Here is a 24753-nt window from a genome sequence, read left to right on the forward strand (position 1 = left end):
TCCTTGGCCTCGTCTACACCCCTAAAATCCTGTCCACGCCAACCCTGCATTCTGGTCAAAGGGTCGTGTTTCAACATGAACCCTGTAGGTGGGAGTTCTATCCATCATCAATTCATATCTCCTACAAGTACGCTCATCATGTCCTACCAATCTACAAAAGTTGCAGAACAATTGTTGCGATGTTTGCACATACTTCTGTAACAAATGGCAGTTATCCGTGGCATGTTTTCGGATACTTGACAGATAGCGCACCATAAAGCAGGCACCACGCTAGGTCTTTCTTGAACTTTCGGCCTTAAAGGCATCAGTCCTCCTCCTGCAAGGTAATTTGTAAAGACCGGGCAGTGGTCTTTGTCATGACCCGGACTCTTGCATTTCAAACACCACAACTCTTCGCATACCTCTGGTCGAACCATCTATCCTACTTCAATCTTTGCATCTCAAGGCATAGATTCTTCAGCTGCACGTGGATCTGCTAAACTCCTAGAATAGAATCTTACATCAGAGTCTCATGTAGTCTCATGGCAATCTCTAATGCCTCTGCCTGAGTTGTTATCGTCTGCTGCGACAGTGCACTCCTTAAGTGTGGTAGTAGCGAAGGCACAAACCACTCGCGATGTTGTCAATCTGTCAAATTCATGTTGGCTTCGCGGATCATACATTTCAGCCTGTGATCTAGTTCCCAAGGCGTCTCGCCTTGTAGCATCGCGATCTCCTTGAATCCCACAATTGACTGCGCTTCAGATTTAGGCCTGTTAAATTCCCTATTTGGTGCTTCTTGGATGTCCACTACTCTAGCATTTGGGTTATCGCTGGAGTACTTAATATACCAGGTTAGCGTGCGATCCTGTAGAGCACTAACCAGTGTTTCTTTCTTTATATGGTCATCTGTAACACCTTGAGCTTCCCATACAACCCTCACAACTAACTAGAATTGGTCCGAGTCCTCATTTCCCAAGCCTTTGAACTGTTAGGGTCCCACCCTAATCCCCTTATTTATGTAAGTGGTTAACCCGCATTTAATGAAGGGACCACAGTTAGTTGCAAATGGGCCATGGTATTAGATAGATGGTATTAATAAGAACCATGGTATTGCCCCATGGTATTGCATGTATGAATCCTATATAAAGGATAGAGACTCCCCTCGAGGAGCATCGTGTCTTATTTTGTAATCGAGCTCAGCTCTATTGGAGGTTTCCCCTCGAAGAGGCAAGTGAACATTGCTTTCTGAATAATAAAATACTTGTTGTTATTGCTCATTGTTCTATGTTCTGGGTATATTTCTTCGCATATTTGGTATTCTGGTATCGTCTTGTAGGTTAAGAGCATAACAAGTGGTATCATAGCTATAACAAGTGGTATCAGAGCACTTTCTTGGGTAAAAGTGGTATCAGAGCTATAACATGAACAAAGGCAACCTCTCTATGTTTGCCATATTGAACCGCGATGGAGGTGGAGGTGGTATGGGTGAAGTTGGAGGTGATGGCGGTGAAGCCGGTGGTGGTGTGGGCGGAGGTGGTATTCATGGGAATCCTTGTTTTATCAACTGAATAGCACTTCGCAGAGAGACCTTCACGATCCCTTCTTCATCCCCTCGTGAAGGTGAAATCAAGGGGCTATGCTCTGGACCCTTATTTCCTTCGTTTTTGTAAAACCTTCCACTTCACATAGTCCCGAACATCAAAGTAGCTACATAACCCATTTTTCGCACAACAACATCTTAATCCAAGTATTCAAAGATTTACGTACTTATCTTGCGGCCCTTTGAAAAAATGTCGCTCTGCCTCGCTATTGCTGCTTGAGGTGTCAATCGCAAATTCAGTCACAAATCCTCCTATGATGCGATCAAGCCAATGATCGATAGCGCGAGCGATCTTATCCTCTGATGCTTCCAACCTTCGCACTAGCTCTGGGGTCCACACAATAGGATCGTCAAGTTTCCACCTTCCTTGGCTATCTGCTAGCTTCGCGATCCACTCGTATAGCTCAGTAGGAAAGGAGGCGAAAAATATTTTATGGATCTCCGTATACAGGTATCGGTCCAACCACTATTCTTTTGACAATCGTGGGTTTCTGTTTTCTTGTGCCGCGAACTCATGGATCCTTTTGTCCAACCAGCCTTCGATTTCTTTCTTAGTTGGACTCCAGTGATATGACATCACACATCTTTTATGCAGATTCCTGTCCCAACAACAGAACCATTTGTTGGCTTGTGGGGGCCTGACCCAGGTTCAGCGTTTGTTAGCCAAACAAATCACTACACTACTGGCCCTTTAGGCATCAACCCACGGAGCGTGGACTGAAGTCTCACCCGAAGTAGTATGGGGGGATGCTGGAACCAAGTTTCTGCGCCCTTGAGATGGATGTGATGTCAGTTTATTTCAGTTAGACTTGCCTTCATGTAGGTTGCTTAGCCCTCTATTCCACCCTTTAGTACCTTCGCGAAAGGATACAATCGGCTTTCGCGTAGTCCTAACCTGGGGCTGATATACTTTCGTGCTACTAAGGCAGCGAACTGTGATATTTCCCAAGCCAAGCTAAGTGTCTTACTTATCTTATTAACAAATCTTAGTTAGCTTTGCGTAAACCGATGCTCTTACTTGTGTTCACTTAACCAACACAATTACATATATTTGCACATCATAAAAGAATTATAAGTGAAATTCATACCCAACATAACAAGATGCATAAAGAGGAAATAAAGACGCAGAATTTGTAGAATACTTCTCTTTATTGAAACTTTCAGACAATTATAGAATCAACCTGCCCTACGCAATCAGCTACAAGGGTTCGCGCACTCAGCTGCGGACTTCTAGGTCTCTGCGCACTCAGCTGTAGAGCCTCTACCTACGCTACGACCTAAGACTTAGACTTCTACTTCAGAGCTATCTCTCATACATGTTCAATCTTCATTGCTTGATTTATTCCTCTAACTACTTAGAGCTTAGTTGTATTTATACAATCCCATGGTCCACGGACAATGGGTAGATCTTCTATAGCCGACATTACATTTCCAAAATAAGGGCGGACAACCCTATGACTCTTTAACATCTATGCGCTTCGCGACCACAAAATGCGGAGTCTTTACATTTGGATTACAAAAATTGGACCAAAATATGGGCTTTTAGCCCCAAAACTACCCTTGGGGGATCCTGCACCCAACATTAATGAAGTAAACAACTACCTTTAATTGATCTAGCAAATCGTAAATGAAAGGAAGAGGATAACAATTATCTACTGTGATTTTGTTCAAATCTCTAAAATCAACACATATGCGCCATGTACCATCTTTCTTTGGAACTAAGACAATTGGAGACCCGCAAGGAGATGTGTTAGGCCTAATGACCCCATTGTCAAGGATCTATTGAATTTGCTTCTTGATTTCTGCATTCTCCAAAACTAACATTCTATACATGCCAATGTTCGGAAGTGGTGCATCTTGCTACAAGTGAATCTCATGTTGGATTCCTCTTTTAGGAGGCAACCCTTCAGGTTCCTGAAACATCTTGTCAAAAGTGTTAACAACTTCAACAAATTCATGCTTGAGTTTAGAACCACATCTTATGAAAGCTTCAGATTCAACAGTAACTTTAGCTTTAATCATCAACAACACAATATTCTTACTAGCATTTACAAGCCTTTTTTTATCTGACCAACACTTACAAGAGATAAGTTCATCTTCTTGCAATGTGCTCTAACAATATACTCAACTCCATATTAAAAAGATGATATTTTTTCTCATGACGATAGAATATAGCTTTTCGGTCATACAAGTATGGACTCCCTAAAACAATTTTGCAAATACCAAGTTGTACAACTTCAAGCTCTCCCTCATCTATAAAATTTGCAGTGATCATGAATTTGAGTTTACACTTTCTTGTCACTTTTAATTTGGAATCATCACATACCCAACACAAAGGGTAAGGTTTAGTATACGATGTGGTTTCTAGATTAATTTGTTTTTATAATTTCTTCAAAGATAAGATTGACTTGGGATCCACTATCAAACAATGTATCAACTTTTGTATGTTTTGTAATGACCTTGATATGAAAAAACTCACTTCCATCTTTATCATCTTGAGACTCAATAGGCTTACTAGAAGGACTATTACTTTCATTAGAATCTATACCTTTCATTCCCATGGATGTGATTTTGATTTCATCGCTTGAATCAGATCCTAGATCTTATTGAGTTGGAGTAACAATGTTTTGTTTCCCCTTGTTATTGAACCTTTTTGGTCTCATTTCTGGATGTAATTTCCAACATTGGTCTTCATCATGGCCTTCTTTTGAAAAATGTTTAAAGGTAAGTTTCTCTCCCTATTTCTTGACTATAGCATTCTTTTTTACATTTTCTTTAAATTTCCCCTTTCCTTTGTCTCCAGATTTGAAAGGTTTCTTGCTAGTCCCTTGAGGAACATTCTTGCCTCTTGATTCTAAATGAGTTACATGAACAAATACTTCATATAGATTGGTGTTATTAAACATGAGTATAATATGTATCAAATAACTAATGTAATCCACCTATGTTATATTTAAGGAGAGTGTCTTGTGAAGACAAATCAACACCCACGATTAAAGCTCTTTTTCTAAATTCTTATGTGTAACTTTGGAAACCTGACCTTTAGCTAGTCTAAAATTTTTACAACCCATAATTTCTTTTTTCATATAAGCTAATGGATAAAATCTCCTTCTTAATGCAACGATAAAATCATTCCAATAAGAGATAAGTTTACCACTTTTCTTCAAATCTTCTTGAGTTCTTGCCTCCCACCAGATGAGGCCTACACTTTCCAAACAAAGAGAAGCAAGCTAGATATTTGTAACATATATTGAAGAATGTAACTAGTGTCGGTCTTCATAATTGTATTTGAGTCATGATGTATTATATTTATCAAAAGAAAGAAAAAGAAATTTTATTATTAAATAAATTGACTTATTAATGCATGGGTTTCATGCTTGGGTCAATTGTTTTTTAGGTCAAAGTCTCCATTGAAGAATTCTAGGGTTTATTTCAAGTGTCTTTGTCAATATCGCATTGTTAAAGACCCTTCTTGGGATTTATTTTTCAAAGAAGAAAATTATTTTTTTATAAAATAAGTCAATTAAGCATCCTCCACCAAGTGAGCCTCAAACTGGACAAGTCGGCCTAAACTAGGGGGGGAATCACTTTATAAAGGAAACAACTCAACCTTATTTGTCACTCACTCATAAAAAGTTTGATTTGCAACGCCTGGGGCCAGAAAAAATGTAAATTTCAAGGAATAAGATAAAGGATAGTGAAGGAGATAAGGTCTCTCACAAGCATAAGAAGTTGAAAACTCTCTCTCTTTTTACCACATGTTTGAAGCTGTTGGAGAGGCCAAAATTATGTAACTGTTGGGAGGCTAAAATTCTAACGCTATTGGTGAAGCTAGGGGCTGAAATTTCTGAAGCTGTTGCTGAAGCTGGCCACTGAAATTTCTGAATTGATGTTGGGTTGAAGCTACTAGACAAGAAGAGACTACTAAAGTGTGCTAAAATATATTGGAAAGCCAACTTGGTGGAGGAGGAAGGTCTGTTGGTCTAGGGTCTTGGTCCATCTCATTTGAATTACTGAAGGAAGAGTTTTTGACTGGGTTTTCCCCTATATAGGGATTTTCCCTGGCTCTACACCTACATCTGGTTTCCATGATCTTCGTTATTTGGTTTTGGTAACTTCTTGATGAACTAAGCTAAAAGAAGAACATAAGAAAGATAATAATAATTTAAATAAATCACAAGTAAGTATCAACAAGAGAAAATATTTTTTCCTTTTCGATTTTTTAACATGGTATCAAAACTAAGGTGAAGAAGAAGGAAAAAAGCATCCTAGAAATCTATTGAAGAAAATGCTATTGAAATAAGGTCATTAAGGAAAAGGATTATATAAAAGGAGAAGTCTACTATCTACAGGAACGATGTCAAAGTCAATGAAGGGAGAAAACAAATTAGAAGGAGACTCCAACTACAAATCCTGGAAAAAGAGGATAGATCTCATCCTCGAGAAGAACAAAGTTTTGGATCTAGTTCTAGGAAAAGTAAAGAAGCCTATAGATGAAGCAGGGAAAGAAAAGTTTAGAGAAACTAAAATCTTGGCCATGAAATTAATAGTGGATGTATTAAATGACAACCTCATTCCATATATATCCAACATAAATTCTGCTCAAGAAATGTATGAGGCTCTATCCAAATTATTCACAATCAAGAACAATGGTCAAATTGCAAAACTCAAGAATGAATTAAGAACTATTAAGATGACAAAGGACGATATCTAGAATCAGAGATAAACTCCAAGAAATAGATGAAATTTCTCCAGAAAAGGAGCTCGTAATCACTACTCTTCTAGGTCAACTGAAATCTTGGAGTACTTTTGCATTAGGAATCAACAGTTGGAAGGATAATCTAACATTCGAAAAAATGTGGAATGTGTGTAGTTAAGAAGAAGTGAGAATATCATTAGTAAGAAAAATGAAGGAAGATGAGGAAGAGAAAATCTCAAATGCCTATTCTGTTGGGTTGTGTTATATTCTTTCCACGACTAGCCCACGTATTTAACCGAGGGGTTAGAGGGGGGTGAAGCCCCCCCTTTGTTGCGCCGATTGCGTGGCGAGCGGGTCACAGGGGGTTTGAGAGGTGCAGGTTACCCCACTCTAATGTAGTTTTAACCCCGTATAGAAATTACCTACATAGGAATTCTAAAGCACATAAAATAAACAATGCAAGAGCATAACACATAAAACACATATACACAGAGATTTTCCTCTGGATCCCAAAACCGGGACTACCAGCTTGATTTTTCATTATGTTCCTTTCAATGTTATAATACGTATTTATACATACCGAATCATCCAATACCATGGACTGAAAACCATCGCGTCTAAAAACATGTGCGAAAATCATGCACAAAACCATAGGTGGGTCCGCCCAACCTAACATAGGTTCCAAAACCAAAATTTTCTCGGGCGTTGCCCCATACCCCATAGAGTGGGTTTACCTGCACCCCTCAAACCCCCTGTGACCCCCCCACTACGCAATCGGTGCAACGAAAGGGTAGCTCCACCCCCCTCTAACCCCCCGATTAACTACATGGGCTAGTCGTGGAAAGAATATAACACAACCCAACATTCTCCCACTTGTTGTTTTCTTTCCATAGGGGGGCACAAGAGAGCTTAGTCATTTATCCAGCCCTGCGACACTCATTGTTTCTCTACACCAAGAGAACTTCTCAAAGCTCACATATTTTGTCAATGCATCTACTGTATTCTTCAAAGTTTCCAGCTTTACCAGCAACACCTCTTTGTCTTCTATCATATCCATCACAAAGTGATACTGAACATCAATGTGCTTTGTCTTTGAATGATATGCAAGGTTCTTTGCCAAGAAAATTGCACTTTGGCTATCACAGTCTATCCTTATAGCTCCCTGTACTAACCCCATACTTGAACACAATCTCTGCAACCAAACTGCTTCCTTGCTTGCATGAGTGGCTGCCATGTATTCTGCCTCTATAGTTGATAGTGCCACTAAAAATTGTTTCTTACTCATCCAACTGATTGCACCTCCAAATAGGTTAAACACATACCCAATTTTAGATCTTCTCTAATCCATATCGCCAACCCAGACTGCATCAACAAAGCCACGAATATCCAACACTCTGTCCAATCCTGGTCTTCCTTGGTAGCACAAACCATAATCACTAGTGCCACACAAATACCTGAAAACCCGCTTCATTGTTGCCTAATGCTCCTTTCCTGGTTTTGACATAAACCTGCTCAATACTCCCACTACATGCACAATGTCTGGTCTAGTATAGACCATTTCATACATCAGGCTACCGACTGCACTTGCATATGGAACACGGGACATGTCCTCTACCTCTTCTTGTGTCTTGGGACACTGTTTAGCAGATAACTTTACACCTACAAGAATAGGAACCTTCACCAGTTTACTATCCTGCATATTAAATCTCTGCAATATTGTCTCGACATACTTCCTCTGGTTTAACCATAGCTTCCTCTTTGCTCGATCTCTTTTAATTTCCATGCCCAAAATATAGTTTGCAGCACCAAGATCTTTCATGTCGAATTTGGAGGACAATTGAGTCTTCAAATCCTAGATAATTTCTTTGTCATTTCCAACCAACAACATATCATCCACATACAAGACCAAATAAATAACACGGTCACCAATTAATTTAAAATAGACACGGTGATCTTCTTTGCTTCTGGTGAAACCAAGTCCCTGTATAAATGTATCAAATTTCTAATACCACATCCTTGGTGATTGTTTTAACCCATACAAAGACTTCTTTAACTTGCATACCAGTTCTTTCTTACCCTTCACCACAAAGCCTTCAGGTTGCTTCATGTAGATTTCCTCTTCCAGATCCCCGTGAAGAAATGTTGTCTTCACATCCATCTATTCTACCTCAAAATCAAAAGCAGCAACAATAGATAAAAGTAATCTAATAGAAGTTACCTTGGCAACAGGAGAAAAAATATCACCAAAATCAATTCCCAACGCCTGGGAATAAACTTTTGCTACCAACCGAGCTTTGTATTTCTCCACCTTTCCTTCTGCATTTGTCTTCTTCTTGAACACCCATTTGCTGCCAATGGGTTTATTTCCAGCCGAAAAATCCACCAGATCCCAAGCCTCATTTTTGTGCAAAGATGTCATTTCATCAACCATGGCCTCTTTCCAGATTTTTCGATCCTCTGAATCTACTGCTTCCTTCACAGTTTTGGGATCATCATCAATAATAGATAAAGCAAAATTTGAACAGAAAGTAGATGGACTATACCTTTCTGGTTGCCTTCTTTCTTGAACTGATCTTCTCACACTTAGAGTTTGTGGCTCTTCATCTTCTGATTCCTCCTCTGTTGTAGAGTCTGATTCTTCCTCCTTTAGCTCAAACTCTATCTTCTCAGGTTCTTTTGGTTGGACTTCATGTTTAATAACATCTTTCACCTCTCTGAACACCACATCTCGGCTATACACAACCTTCCTCGTTACTGGGTTCCAAAGCTTATAACCCCTTAAACCATCCTTATACCCAATAAAGATGCACTTTTCAGATTTACTATCCAACTTGGTTCATTTCTCCTTTGGAACATGTACATATGCATCACATCCAAATACCCTCAGACATGAAAGAGAGGGTTTCTTACCAGTCCATACCTCTTGTGGATTTTTATCCTCCAACGCTGATGAAGGTGATCTGTTGACCAAGTAACATGCTGTCTCCACCGCCTCTGCCCAGAATTCCTATCCTAACCCGGCACCATTGAGCATGCTTCTTGCCCTTTCCATCAACGTCTTATTCATTCTTTTTGCAACTCCATTTTTCTGAGGTGTATATGGAGTAGTCTTCTGTCGTGCTATACCACGCTTCTTACAGAATTCTTCAAATTCTTTACTACAAAACTCTCCATCGTTATCTGTCCTGAACACCTTTATCTTCTTCTCTCTATGGTTTTCACCAAAGCCTTGAATTCTTTAAACCTGTCAAAGACTTCAGATTTCTTCTTAAGGAAATATATCCATGTATTCCTTAAGAAGTCATCTATAAATGATACATAGTACACAGACTTACCCAGTGATAGAACCTTCACAGTTCCAAACACATCACTATACACAAGCTCTAATATGTGTTTCGCCCTCTTACCACCAGAGGGGAAACTCACCCGATTCTGCTTCCCATATGCACAATTTTCACAGAAATCAAAATCCAGAGAGCTATTACTCATACATTCTACCATACCTTTACCATGAAGTATTCTAAGGCACTTCTCTCCAATATTTCCAAGCATTTGATGCCACAGCATGGTCTTCTCTCCAAAGACCACTAGATTTTCTGCTCCACTTTCAAGAACCACAGAACTATTGCACCCATCAACGACTGTGCTACCTTGCAGCTTGTACAGAGTTCCAATCCGAACTCCCCGCATCAATACTAGTTCTCCTCGAACCATCTTGTAGGTATCCTTTGCGAACACTATTTTTACACCTGCATCATCCAAGTTGCTTACAGAAATCATATTTCTAGCCAATGCAGGAATATGCAGAACACTTGGAAGTGTTCTAACCCTTCCACCTTGCAACTTCAACTTTACTTTTCTGCGACCAACGATTCTAGCCTTCCTATGATCCCCTAAGAAGACATCACCACCATCATATTTCTCATACTCGCAGAACCACTCTCTATGGGGAGTGAAGTGAAAGGATGCACCTGATTCAATCAACCATGCCTCATGATCTACATGTGTACTTGAAGAAGCCAAGTACATATCCCCACCTCATCTGAGGTGGTTTTCGCCTTTGCAGAAGGAGCATCGTCAGATCCCTTTCCTTTATTAGGAGCTTTAGATTTACAGTCCCTTTTGTAGTGCCCTTCCTTTCCGCATTTCCAGCACACCACCTTTACAGGTTTTCCTGGAGATTTAGATCTCCCTCTAGATTTAGATCTCCCACTCGATGACTTATTTTTGTTTCTATTCTGGGACCGTCCTCGTACAGACAAGGCATCACCATTTTTTCTCTCCATATTTTTCCGTATCATCTCCTCCGTCAGCAAGGATGAGACTATTTCATTAAACTGCAAGGCAGTTGCATTGCTACCTATTGCAATAACCAGACTATCCCACGAATCTGGTAGAGAACACAACAAACTGATGCACTTATCTTCATCTGAAATTTTAATATCAATAGATGCTAACTGACTTACCACAGTATTAAATGTGTTCAAATGCTCTGTCACCGAGTCTCCATCTTTCATCCTCAGGTTATACAGCTTTTTCTGCAGGAACAGTTTATTCACTAGAGACTTAGATTCGTACAAAGTCCCTAACTTGTCCCACAAAGACTTCGTCGTAGCTTCCCCTGATACATTCAACTGTACTGAAGCTGAGACACACAATCATATTGTTCTCTTTGCCTTCCGATCCAACTTCTTCCATTCTTCATCGGACACTCCTGTTGGTTTAGTACCCGGATCTACTGTGATCCACTGATCTTATCCACCAACAGATCCTCCATCTTGAGTTTTCACAACTCAAAACTCTGACCATTAAATTTCTCGATCTCGATCTTTCCACTACTCACCATCTTTTTTCACCCACCAGAATCGATCTCGCAAATCTCCCATTGAATAGGGTCTACCACAGGCCCGAGCGAAACCCCTCAACAACAAAGGCATCCCCTTGAAGCCAAAACAACTTCGATACCAAATGTAGTTTTAACCCCGTACAGAAATTACCTGCATATGAATTCTAAAACACATAAAATAAACAATGCGAGAGCATAACACATATACACAGAGATTTTCCCCTAGATCCCAAAACAGGACTACCAACTTGATTTTTCATTATGTTCCTTTCAATGTTATAATACATATTTATACATGCCGAAGCATCCAATACCATGGATTGAAAACCATTGCCTCCAAAACCATGGACCGAAAACCATCGCGTCCAAAAACATATGCGAAGATCATGCACAAAACCATAGGTGGGTCTGTCCAACCTAACATAGGTTCCAAACCCCATAGAGTGGGGTTACCTGCACCCCTCAAACTCCTTGTGACCCCCCCGCTACGCAATCGGCGCAACGAAGGGGGGGCTCTGCCCCCCTCTAACCCCCGGGTTAACTATGTGGGCTAGTTGTGGAAAGAATATAACATATTCCTCTCATCACAAGAAGAAGGGAACCTTCAAGAAGTATAAGGGACCAAAGAAGAAAGTGGACCTATCAAAGATTGAATGCTACAATTGTCATAATATGGGTCATTATAAAAATCAATGTGCAGAGAATCCAAGGAATGGGAAGAGAAAAAGAGAACATGTGAATATTTTTGATGAAGCTCCACCTAAGAAGAGAAAGAATGAAGAATCGGAAGTCAAAGACTTATACTACTAAATCAACTCTCTCTTATCCTTCTTAGTCTTCTATTTTTAAAGTTTTGAATGATTCTCTTTTATGTTTTGATGTCTAGAGTTTGTAGGTCTAACATGTCTCGTTAGAACATTTTTGAATTGTTTTGATAAGTTGTAGGTTTCCCTCAAGATTGGACTAAGAGGGAGCCTCCACCATTTTTCCAAAAGATAAGTATTTTTTTATTTGTTTCATGTTTTCTTGTTTGGTTTCCTTCTCACATGAAAAAATTGTTTTATGTGCTAATAACCTTTGTATTTTTCTTGCTTAGGAAAGCCTGCTAAATACTCTAAGGTTATGGAGGATACTTTAAAGGATAGAATTTCAGTTGCAAAGGAAGCCCTTCAAGAATTGATGTCCTATAAGGTTTGTAAGGAACAACTCAAGGTATGTCTTAAACATTGTTATAAATTTCTCTTCATGTAAAAGGTATGATCATTCTTCTTTTAAAAGATTCTCTACATTACTGACATCATCATGTCTAGGGTTTTCAATCACAAAGATTCTTGTTAGGGTGATTAATCATTGATTGAATCTACCCACATTATATTATTATTCTTGTGTAACCCTAGAAAGGTTCACTGTAAAACCCTAACCTAAGGGTGTGTCAATATTGATTATGAAACCCTAGTCTATTTAGGGTTGTTGATAAAATCTTGAAAACCTATTCATTTCATGTTTAGGGTTTTGGTATTGTTATGATAGAAACCCTAGTCCTTTAGGGTTTTCTATTAATTTATAATTTATGTATTGAAACCCTAGATCTTCAAGGTTTGATGAATTAAGGTTTGTGAAAAATATCCTTGAAAGTAATTTTCTAGGAATGAAGCCCTAGGTATATGTTTGTATGTTTGATCGAAACCCTAGCCCTGTGAAAACCATTATGTATCCACCTTTGATATATTAGTTTTTGTATCTTGGGTTTACCTAGTAGATAATATCATGAAATGTAAAGGCATGATTATGAAATCCTAGATATGTATATACGAGTATGCTAACCTAATTGTTGTTGCTCATGTTTTAGTCTATAAATTCTAGGGTTTGTAACAAGCCCTAGTAGAGATTGATATTCTAGGATATGATGATATTGTTTTCGATATGATTTAGTTTTATGATAAAATCTAGGGTTTGCAACAAACCATAGTAGAATTTAACATTGTTGAAACCTTAGATACTTGGTAGGATTGTTATTAATTGTTGATATCTAAGGCTTTGTGTCTCGAAGATGGAATCTAGGGTTTGCATTAAATCATGGTAGAGTCTGACATGTAAATTCTAAAAATTGGTGAAACCCTAGTGCTATGATTGAATTGCTTTAAGTCGTGATGATGGAATCTAGGTGATTATGAACCTAACTAGGTTTAGGTGTTTATCTAAAGTCTAAATGCTTCCATTATAGTAACATGATTTTGGTATAGTTAACTTCATGCTTCTGTATGTGTTTATTTGGTTGTACTTGTCATTTAAGTTTTGCAAGTATGTAATCTTCAAGATGACGAAGATGTTCGTATAAGCATGATGATGATGATCAAGATGACCTTGATGAAGCCATAAAAGATTTTTCGATGTTATAACATAAGGAAGTGTTTGATCTCCCTAAAATTGAGAGGGAGTCCGGATAGAAGAAATGGTATATCTCCCCAGTTGAGAGGGAGGGCATATTATGACAATCATAATAAATACCTTGAAGAATAAATAATGACATATAAATTTTCATGTTTCATGAAGGTGCAAAAAGACTTGAGAAGATATCAAGATACATTTGTGTTATTGAATAAATGAGAGAAGAAGAAATATTCTTACAAATTGTGTAGTATCAGAATGGATGAGGACCTTGAAGGTTTGTGTTTACTTATGTGTATGTTTGAAAGTTTATTATTGATTGGGGTTTGTTTTCATACATGTAAAATCTCTCCATAAGAAGGTTGAACACTCTGGAAGCATGCCTGGACAAAAGGATATATCTAGTTTATTATGGAGAGATGAAGCATCTAATGGCTTATGCTTGGGAGGACATCTGGTCGGCCTATGTGTTGATGTCAATATCTCAACGAGGGAGGGTGACGTTTGTCTTGGAGATCTGACCTTGGATACACACCTAGATCCTTGGGTTGATGGTTAGTGAGTAAGTCTGATGGTACCTAGACTAGCTGAAAGCTTGAGTCCATCTTAGTCCCACCCAGATAAATTAGCCTAGTTAGGTGTCTAGTCTGCAACACTAAATGTGCTAGAAATATTCTTAGTTCATTTTTGAGATCTTCCATGTACCTCTATAAATATAGGTAATAATGAATATCTCCCTTGTTAAGAGGGAGTGTTGAGGAATGTAACTAGTGTCGGTCTTCATAATTGTATTTAACTCATGATTTATAATATTTATCAAAAGAAAGAAAAAGAAATTTTAGTATTAAATAAATTGACTTATTAAAGTGTGGGTTTCATGCTTAAGTCAATTGGTTTTTAGATCAAAGTCTCCATTAAAGACTTATATGGTTTATGTCAAGTGTCCTTGTCCATGTCACATTGTAAAAGACCCTTCTTGGGATTTATTTGTCAAAAAATAAATTTATTTTATTATAAAATAAGTCAATTAGGCCTCCTCCACCAAGTCATCCTCGAACTGGAAAATTCGGCCTAAACTGGGGGAAAGAATCACTATATAAAGGAAGCAACTCAACCTCATTTGTCACTCACTCACAACAAGTTCAATCGCAATTTCTAGGGCCAAAAAAAGTGTGAATTCCAAGGAAGAAGGAAAAGGATAGCGAAGGAGAAGAAGGTCTCTCACAAGCATAAGAAGTTGAAAATTATCTCTCTTTTTCCCACATGTGTGAAGCTGCTGGAGGGGCCAAAATTTTGTAGTTGATGGGAGGATGAAATTCTAAAGCTGGGGGTTGAAATTTCTGAGCTAAAGCTGGCTGTTGGACAAGAAGAGACTATAGAAGTGTGCTAAAACATATTGGAAAGTTGACTTGGTGGAGGAGGAAGGTCTGTTAGCCTAGGATCTTGGTCTATCTCATTTGAATTACTGAAGGAAGAGTTCTTGATGGGGTTTTCCCCTATATAGGAGTTTTCCCTAAATGTGCTCCTACATCTAGTGTCCTTGATCTTCAGGTTTTCGTTTTGGTAATTGCTTGATGAACTAAGATAAAAGAAGAACATAAGAAAGATAATAATAATTCAAAGAAATCAGAAGTAACAAAAAAAAGGTTCTACCTTTCTGATTTTCTAACAACATCATCATCATTCTTTTGAATCTTGTAATAGACTTCAATTTGACAAACCCAATTATCCAAATTTTCAGCATTTACTTACCCATTGTACATAGGCAATTCAAACTTGACATCAAGCTTCAACAAAGGATACTTAGGATGTCATTTTAGAGATGGAGGAGTAGGTCTATAGATGAAGGAGGTGAAGGAGGTGAGGATGGAGGTCAAGATGGACGTGAAGGAGGAGGTGGGGGTGGAGGCTTTCTCCCAACACCACCATTACCTTTTGGATGATTTGAACTTCCTCCTTGCAACCTTGTTGTCCTTTCATTGTACAACACTTTCACCATCTCAGATATATCATAGAAAGTCTTTCTAAAATCTCTCTCATCACCAGACATCAACTCCAATCCTTCTTCATGTTTCATTACTATTGGATTTTGTGGAGTTTATGACCTCCTTGAACCAATTTGAGGGTTTGGTTTTTCAAGCACTCCTTCTCCTCTTCTAAATTTAGACCTTGAAATCATTTAATAAAACACTTGCAAAAACTGTCAAACCTTCTAACCAACCATGCTCTAATACCAAATTGATCTGAAATTAAAAATTGAAGGTTTCTTATAAAATTTTGCAAGCTAGTTTATGTCTTGTGGGCAATGGATCGAAATTTCAAAAGCACATAAACTTAGTAATCTTAGTTAATTTTTACATATTTAACTAGAGAAAAATAGACAACATGCAACATCACAAAACAAAAATTTGATGAAGGAGTTCACCCCTCCTGAGCTTCGTCTTCGGGTCCAGCTTACGATGTTGGCCCTTTAAATTATATGCTCAAAATGTCAACTAGATCAACATAAAATGCTCAAATCACAAAAACAATATTGCCATTGTATCCAAAACACCCAAAAACCCCTATGTAGGCTCTTATTGGGCTCAAAAGGCTGAAAAATGGCCAAGTTAGGCCTCCTTCTTGATTTCCCTGCTAATTGTCCTACAAAATTGACCCTCTGTCAAAACTGGAAACGAATTCTCACCTTGGTGGCACTGCAGAGCGACAAACTGATGTGGGTTCAACAACATTTCTGTTGATTTTGGTGCAATTTGTTGGACACTTAAACTAACTCCCACGCCCTGAAACTCCACCCTTTTTTCGGTCATGTGGCACTCATGTGAATGGGGATGTGGGCTAGATACCACGCGCTTTTCTAGCCCTAGAACTTGGTCATGATAGTTGGCATGTGGTTGCAGGTTGGGTGCGAATAGGGTTCCACACGCCCTCCCCTCTTGTTATCATAGTTGTTAGTTACATTAACAACATGGGACCGGGGCTAGGGGCCAACTCCCTGCCCCTTCTTCCTTGTCTCTTGGTCATGGGTATATCCATATGTCTTAGGGATAGGGCCATGTGCCCTCTCGTCCGCCTTTCACCACGATTCTGCGCTGTGTAATATTACCATAGACTAGGTGAGTCGGGTGAGCCCATCGGCTCAGCCCTCCCCCCATTGTGCCAACCATAACACGTTATAAAAAATTATTGGACCTATATATAACAACAAACAAAATGGTGTGATGTTGGAGTGGATGGTTAGGGTAACAGAGACCACAGGGTTAAACCCCGCTGAGGTCAGTCGATCGATCCCCAAACCATAAATTTTCATGCCTTTCGAGGGTCACGTGGCACCCTCCCATAGGGCCATTTGGCGCTTCCCGGTTGGCCAAAATCAAAACTTCACCAACCAATAGAAAATTGCCAACTTGACCTTGTATGATCATGCCATGTGTCAGCACAGGATTGGCCTGTCTGACCACCATATTGCACAGTCACCTACTAACATCAGTGCCACGTCATCATATGGTCTGCCCAATCAGCTTCCCAGTCAACCTTGCAAGTTAACTTTTTAGTTGTTTGCCAAAAACTTTAAATCAAAATAATTTTCTCATATAGTGTCGAATTGAGGCGATTCAAGCGCCGTTGGAATCAGAACGATGAGATCTACGATTTGGCACTGGTTTTGGGAGAATTTGAGCACTTTTATTTTAGAGCATATTTTTTATCCCTTGGATCAGTCTGCCTCCGAGTTCTTCTCTCAATAAAAATGTTGGAAGGAGATCTCAGCGAATGAGGGAAGCAAAGACTTAATTTTCTGTCTCTGGTTATGTAAAGAAGGAAGCTCATTTCTCCCCTGAATCCATTGAATGACATATCTTGAATCACCAACAGCTAAAATATTCTATGTAGCTAACCAAACATCACATTGGATGACCCCCCAAAGGGCCACCATTTCAGCCCTACAATTGGAACCAGGATAGCCATACCAAAAGAACTAAAAGGTTTGGGCAAAGTTTAACTTAATAATAACACCGGTTTGGGCAGGGTTCAACTTAATAATAACACCGCAACCACACTGTTCTTCGGATGAAGCCCCATCAAAATATCCAATAGGATATGAACCTCCCAAATCAACAAAGGAAATAGAGCTTGCTGGGGCTGAGGATGCCAAGGGCCAATCTCTTGGAAGTATAGTTGCATACGTCCAAGAGTGACCTATTTCAATTCCATAACCCCACTGAATGCGTTTTTATGGTGGATTTTGTCCAGTGTTAAACTGGAAGAATAAATGACCAATTTTACCCATCTCAGTTTCCCATTGATAAAATTGGAAATGTGAATAGTGAAAGGCAAATCCATTTCACATTAGCGCCATGTATAGTATGGTTTTGTGGGTTTCTTTGCTTAATCTTTATATGCTATCTTTGTGGAGAATAATGATCAGCATTTTCACGGCCACCATCTTGTATGTTTTATAGTAAAAAATCTAGAAAAGCCTTTGGCTTCTTCTCACAATTAAGAGGATATAGAGATCTCTATTAGTTGTACTAGTAAAAGAAACTGAGATTATCTTAGTGGAAATAATTTTGAAAACACTCCTTTTAGTATATCATCAATTACTTTATTTTTAATAATGGTTTATTCTAGTTACTAACAAAATTTTATAATTGTCTATACTAAATAAAGTTACCAGAAAAAATTATATCAATTGTAACCTTATCTATTGAAATTCCATATATATTATAAAAAAATAATCCATATAGTATAAATGTTATCCTATTTATATATAAAAGTTAAATCATTTAAAAATCAAACCTGATTCGAACCTGATTTAAAAATGGGCTATTGTATAAAGTATATATTCCAAATGTAATTTAAAAATAATAATAAAAACAAATAAAAAAACAAAAAACAACCGTTCTTCAAATTCACTCATTATTGTATAAGGTATATGCTCTAGATGGTGAAAATATAACTCTCTAAAGTGTATATATATATTATGAGAGCCACTTTTTATATATAAAAAAAAAAAAAAAAAAAAAAAAAAATGTGGCTCTCATAAGTGAGAGTGAACTTCAATGGCCATGTATTATCATTATGTGAAAACTAAAACAAATTGTCTGAAATTTAGTTTTAAATAACGAGCATTAACTATCCAATTTGTTGTGTAATAAAAGGACCATCCAGGGGCTACCACAACTCCAATAATTTCAGGAATTTTAGTAAATAAAAGTGTATAGCTTAATCTGGAGGTGCATCTTAGTAAATGAAAACTAAATGATTGATCCAGTGAAGTATTATCCAATGAACAATATGCCAAATAGCCGATACATGTCATCCTGAACAATATGCCAAATGGCAGATACATGTCATCCTGATTCTGCCACTAAAGCTTCGTTCATGAGTTATAGAAGTAATTGACCGTTACATGGAGCAAGAAGGCAAGAGAATAGGTTTACATGAGTACCCAGATTTCGATTTTGAACGGCTCAAATTTAAAGGTTCAAATATAATTCCATGCTTATTGGGTTCCTAAGTGGCTTAGAGGTCTACACTATCTGCTGGTGAATTTTTTATCATTGCAGGTTGCCCACTCACTGTTCTGCTCATGACTGTGATCCCAATGACATGGCGAACCACCATGTAAGATAAAGAGGAATACTAACCTAGCTGAAAGCCAATTCCACTAAAACTATGTCTATATTACTACTATTGAGTTTAGATCTTATGATTAAATATGTTGCTAGTTGGATCAACTCTATTTTTGTCTTTCCTGATAACCATTGGCTACTTCAGTAATTTATAACAAAAATGTGAATTAAACATTTCTTTTTAAAAGATGGTGTATTAAACAAAAACAAGAAGTATAACAAACATCAGTGGATATTAAAGCTGCGTTTTCTTCACTCCAGAAAACTGCTTTGGGATTTTATTCCCAATTTTGGGTAAAACTATATCAACTAAGCATTTATTGAGAGAGAAAAAAAATGCAGTTTAAACACAGATACACAGAGCAAAATGCATATCACTGTTCAGAAGCCGCAATTATGCATTTTCACAGTTCCAATTTCCATCATTTGTTCAAATTACTCTTGAAATTGAACATTAAAGAATCTATAAAAGGAATCACAAAACATAAATGGCAGTAGATATTTACCAAATAAATATTGGCTGTGAACCGTGGCATAAAGAACAACCAACCAGAGCCAGGTGAGTAAAGCCATGGATATGCCCCCCTATAATCTGCCTAAATTTCCTGGTCAAGATATGAAAACTCTTAAACTTGTATTGGGGGATTTTAAACATCTCTGATGTGTTTCAGATACAGATTTAACAATGTTTAAGAAAATCATTATGTTATGTCTATATGGATATGCTTATTAGGTTCATTTATATATATATATATATATATATATATATATATATATTAATTAATTAATTAATTAATTAATTAGATTGAATTTTTCATATTATTTTTCACAATATTTACAAAATATTATTATCTTTCCTTTCATGGTTGCACAGAGAAAAAATATAGGTTAATATCTTCAACATGTTATAGAATTTGGTTAATATTTTCAATCTGTTAAAGGATTACACCAATTTGTCTGATCATCAAATTTTTAGTATGCTTTTTGAAATACACTCAAAACTTCTATTCATATTGGATGCAGCACTAACTTCTCTTGTTATAGGGCACTAATGAAATGAAAGTTCAAAGGGTTTAAATTTATTCGATGCATTATTTATCCCTCTTGTTATAATGTGAAATATCTCTGCAATAAAGGGCACAAATGAAAGTTCAAATGGTTTGAGTAGTGCAAATTATGAAAATAAAAGAGTTTTGAATATGCAAATTTGTTTAATTTTACTTTTAAAAATGAAATAATTGTCGCTATATGCAAATTAGTTTAACTTTCAGCTACGAATTACATCAGATTATTCCACTAAAATTAATACAGAGCTTTCATTCGTTTAATCTAACTCTGTATATTTGGAGCCGTTCCATATATTTAGAGACAGAATAAATAATTTGTTCCATACAACCCATACAATTTAATCCACCTTAGCCATATTGTAGACCTTGAGTAACAGAGTGCATACCGCTTGGGCCCTTCCGCATATTAGCGATCTCGGTTATTATTCTAACTGGTAATAGAGGGCAAATGAGGATGATGATCAGTAGAGGAATTCCTTAACAATCGACAAAGGTGTATGTAGTATACAGGTGCCCAGCATTATAACCTGCTCCGTTTCTGTCAATTGCATTAAAAGCGGCAGTTTCAAGATCCAACCCTCCATTTGAGCACTGGTCCAAAATACGCACTGTCACGCTCTGTTGTGTTGAAGGATTGGTCACCTGATATCAACATTTCCATATTTAAACATCAATTGTTCAACACATTATTGCAAATCTCAAATGTAGTAATTAACTCGGTCACTTACACTTAAGCACTTCCCGCACAAGGAAGGTCCCATGGGACCGCCAGCTTGGCCACAGAAGGCAGTCCAGTAGTACTGGCTGCGCCACTGCAGGGTCTGATCGGAGTCATACGTTGCGCAGTAGAGGCCGTCCAGGGCGTAATTATTGGCGGACGGGTTGTAGTCATTGTACGTCGTATACGTATTGCTTGTATTGCTCCGCGTTGGTAAGCTATATCCATCGTGCAGAAGCTCGATCATTAGTGAGCGCACTTCTGCACTGTGGATATAGCTTGCCCTCTGCGTTTGCGCTGAAACGCCCTCCACCTGCCGAAATACAGCAACAAGCAAACTGCATAGTGCCAAAACGCTTATCCATCCTGCATCTTTGGAAGCCATGGATATAATATGAAGTTCTAAAAGAGATAATTTAATGCCTAGTATATAAGAAAAGATATGGCATCCGCGGAGGTTGGAACTACCATGAGATTATAGAGAGCTTGGCTCAACACAGAAAATTATGCAAGCCGCTATGCATACCGAATCCCTTCAAATTCAAGCTATGATGTGGTATTTTTCCACCCGGCCTGAACAGAACTTTACCGGGTCTAATACGGCAGGGTCCGGGGCGGCTAAAATTAGAGGTGCAAACGAAGACAACGTGACATCTGCTTCATTGTATTACTTCATTTGGTCAAGGGCGTTATTAAAGGACGTTGCATTTTTCAAAGTTTTAAAGCAACAGTCCCATCGTTCAGACCTTTCTCGAAACTCGGGCGAAGTCTAATTGCCGTGTTGACAAACGAAACTACAGAGCTTTCCCTAAAGACAAGCAAAGTCTAATTCAAGTGTTGATAAACGTTGTCCCGACTCCCAAGTCAAGCAAAGTCTGATTAACGTGTTGACTTTGTATATCCTACGCTGCAAATCCAGGCATTTGCTGGTATATCAAGTTTTATTTTTTATTTTGTTTAAATATCGATGAGAACGAGTGAAGTAGAAACAAAGGTCTAAGGTTTTGTTGTTGTAATTTGTTGTTTTATCTTTTTTTTAATTTAAAAGGTCCTTCCAACTAAAAGTGTTTTCATAACTCTATTACTCTAGGGATGCCTGGTGATCTTTCATCGTTGATGATGAAAAGAGGGGAATTTCATTGTGATGTCCGAAAAAATATTATATATCAAAATTTTCAGTTTAATATAGTCGCATGATGAAACTACTTATTTGATGGTTCTAATTAAGGTTAAAATTTTAATTACTGGATCTCACACCATCTTAGATGTAAAATGGGTGGATGGATAAGCCACAAGGAAAAGTGGGAGAAAAGAATTTAATCTTTTACATGAAAGGAGTAGTTGAAATCGAATATTTATAATCAATTTGAAAGCAATATGAAGGTGCCCAGATTGAACACGTTGTTTGAGGAAGCAAGACTTCACAAAACTAACTTCTTAATCAAAATTCATGGCAATAAAGTTGTAATAGAAAGAAACTTGAAAATGTGATTTTTTTTGTTTAAAGCCCGGTCCCTTATACCCCTTGGTCTCAGGGAGGTCATTAAAATTCCTTCAATTTTTTGAAATGTATTGCAGATGCAGATGCACAATAAGGCGTGGGGAAGACACTAAAGGAAAGGTTGCCTAGTAGAGACGGTGCGATCTCTCGATGTGTAGTAATGTTGTTGTGCACATGTTGTGTTGTGTACATGTTGTATTGTGCCATGTGTATTGTGTATGTGTTGTGTTGTATCATGTGTATATGTGAAAGTGTTGCAGTACACCGTGTGTAGGTGTATGTGTTGTATAATGTGTTTGGACAGGCAAGTATGGGACTGTCTAGATGCCCTTGTTGTTGATATTGAGGGTAAAGGCAGTATAGTCTCTAGATGCCCTTATTGTTGATATTAAGGGTAGAGACAGTATAGTCTTTGGATGCCCGTGTTATTGATATTGAGGGAGGAGGCAGTATAGTCTTTGGATTCCCTTGTTGTTGATATATTTGAGGGATGAGGCAATATAGTCTCTAGATTCCTTTGTTGCTTTGGAAGAGAAGAGAAGAGAAGGCATTGGGTGCTTGCCGGGTTTGGAAACCAATCTAGTGTGTGTACATGGTCAAGAGAAGAGAAGACATTGAGTGATTGTCGGGTTTGACAACTGATTTAGTGTGTGTACGAAAAAGACAAAGAACAAAGGCAGAAGTAAAGAACAATTTGAAAGATAAGTATTAGTATTTTATTTCAGTTTTAATTTCAAAATTATGAACATAGTCTAAGATTTTGATTTATGATGGTTGAGTTTTGAGCTAACTAGATGTGATATTTTTATATATGATGATTTGATCAAGGAGCTAATTTGACTTGTTGTGACATGAAGTAAACAGAATTGCAAATCTCACCTTATTGATGAGATACCAATGAGGTATGATTTGAATTTATTACAATTCATTTTGGGTCTAATTGAAATTATGTGCTTGGTACAGGAAAACATGGAAAATGCCTGGTTTGTGTGGCTGGAACTGGCTACAAGAAAGTTAGCAACAACAACAAAAGGAATTGGAACCTATAATAGTATGTTTGTAAAGGACTTTAGAAGCAGAGCCATTATGGGACGCTAGTACCCAAGGGTGTTCATTGATTGCCATAAGCATGCTATGACCAGTATGATGGTTTTGAGGTAGAGGTATGCCTTGGTTTTTGAGACCTTCTAATGCGAGGAAACCTTGCCAAGGAATGGACCGCCCGAGGGACTTGGAAGCATAGAAGGGGAACCTAAACTTGGAAGGCGAGTGACTGCATGGAAGGGGGTGACCAGATTGCTCGAGGGACTAGGAAGCAGAGAAGGGAAGGTCAGGGAATATTTTTTTTTTGGTTAATAGGATTGTTGGTTGGAATTAGAAACACATCGGGACATTAGGAGTGTGCCTGAAAACAATGATTCGATAACTATTCACTGAGAGAACGAGTAGTGCAAAGATTCTAGCGATGGGCATTGGAGGTAGCCTTTGATTTTAACAATAGATTTTGGACTTCCTGGGAAGAAGGTGAATCCCTCGTACTACTTTTTGAGGGTGGACGTGTGAACCTCTGGACTCCCTGGTTGATTGATGCGGGCATTGTTTGCTTTTATTTGTTGGTCGGGAAAATGTGCATTTGTATATATGTGTATATAATAATAAATACTGTATCGAGTTATGTTTATAAAGATCCATAAACAATATGTTTATTTTCTAGTTGAAGGAAATGTGCATAAGTATATATGTGTTTGTCATAAATGATAACTAATTCAAGAAATAAAGGAAAATAAGAGAAAAGAAAGACGAAGAGACAAGAATACGCATACAAGGGAAATTAAAGAGAAAATAAAGGAAAATGAAAGAAAAAGAGGATAACAGAAAGGAAAAGACACCAAACATCAAGTATAAAAGTGTATCTGAGAAATGGTTGACAACTTTTGATCAGTTTTCAACTTTGACAACTTTAGTTTTTCTAAGGAAGAAATCGAACTCCAAGAGAGAGAACAAGCAAGGGAGCAAGCAAGCAAGGAAAGAAATGGAGCGCAAGAGGAATTTTGGACAATAGCAAGGGAAAAAAATGGTTGTGCATTTGCAGGTAACAATGTGCATGTGTGATTTAGTATGCAAGGATTTGATTCATGGTCTATGCATTGGTTTATTGTTTATGTTTGTACTCATTGGCATGGGATTTGCCTGGATTGACAGTGGTTTACAACCTTTCTTTGTCATTTCCTAGATAAATTTGATGTAGTGGGCTCTCTGTTTTGGTTAAGCTTCTGATTGTCAGTAGATTTCAGATCCTGGTTAAGGTGGCATCAAGAA

At 37.9% G+C, this 24753-nt stretch overlaps 1 protein-coding gene across 1 annotated transcript; it reads right to left on the reverse strand.

The window, feature by feature from the left end:
• Positions 1–20302: 20302 nt before the first annotated feature.
• Positions 20303–21593, reverse strand: LOC149225364 (pathogenesis-related protein PR-4-like). Its single transcript, XM_089375076.1, has 2 exons — positions 20944–21593; positions 20303–20857 (listed from the first exon to the last, which is right to left on the reverse strand). Exons 1-2 carry the CDS (start codon positions 21316–21318, stop codon positions 20693–20695), a joined length of 540 nt encoding a protein of 179 aa, XP_089231202.1. The 5' UTR covers positions 21319–21593; the 3' UTR covers positions 20303–20692.
• Positions 21594–24753: the final 3160 nt, after the last annotated feature.

Source organism: Pinus tabuliformis, chromosome J, assembly GCF_031772625.1.
Source record: "Pinus tabuliformis cultivar Carrire ecotype Pingquan chromosome J, CPIR1, whole genome shotgun sequence".
Lineage (NCBI taxonomy): Eukaryota > Viridiplantae > Streptophyta > Pinopsida > Pinales > Pinaceae > Pinus > Pinus tabuliformis.

Bases quoted from the DNA above. Each gene is read 5' to 3' on its own strand.
- LOC149225364 (XM_089375076.1), bottom strand. From the start codon at position 21,318: ATGGCTTCCAAAGATGCAGGATGGATAAGCGTTTTGGCACTATGCAGT. The intron at 20,858-20,943 runs GTAAGTGACCGA...TGTTGATATCAG, and splicing joins TGTGCGGGAAGTGCTTAAGT to GTGACCAATCCTTCAACACA.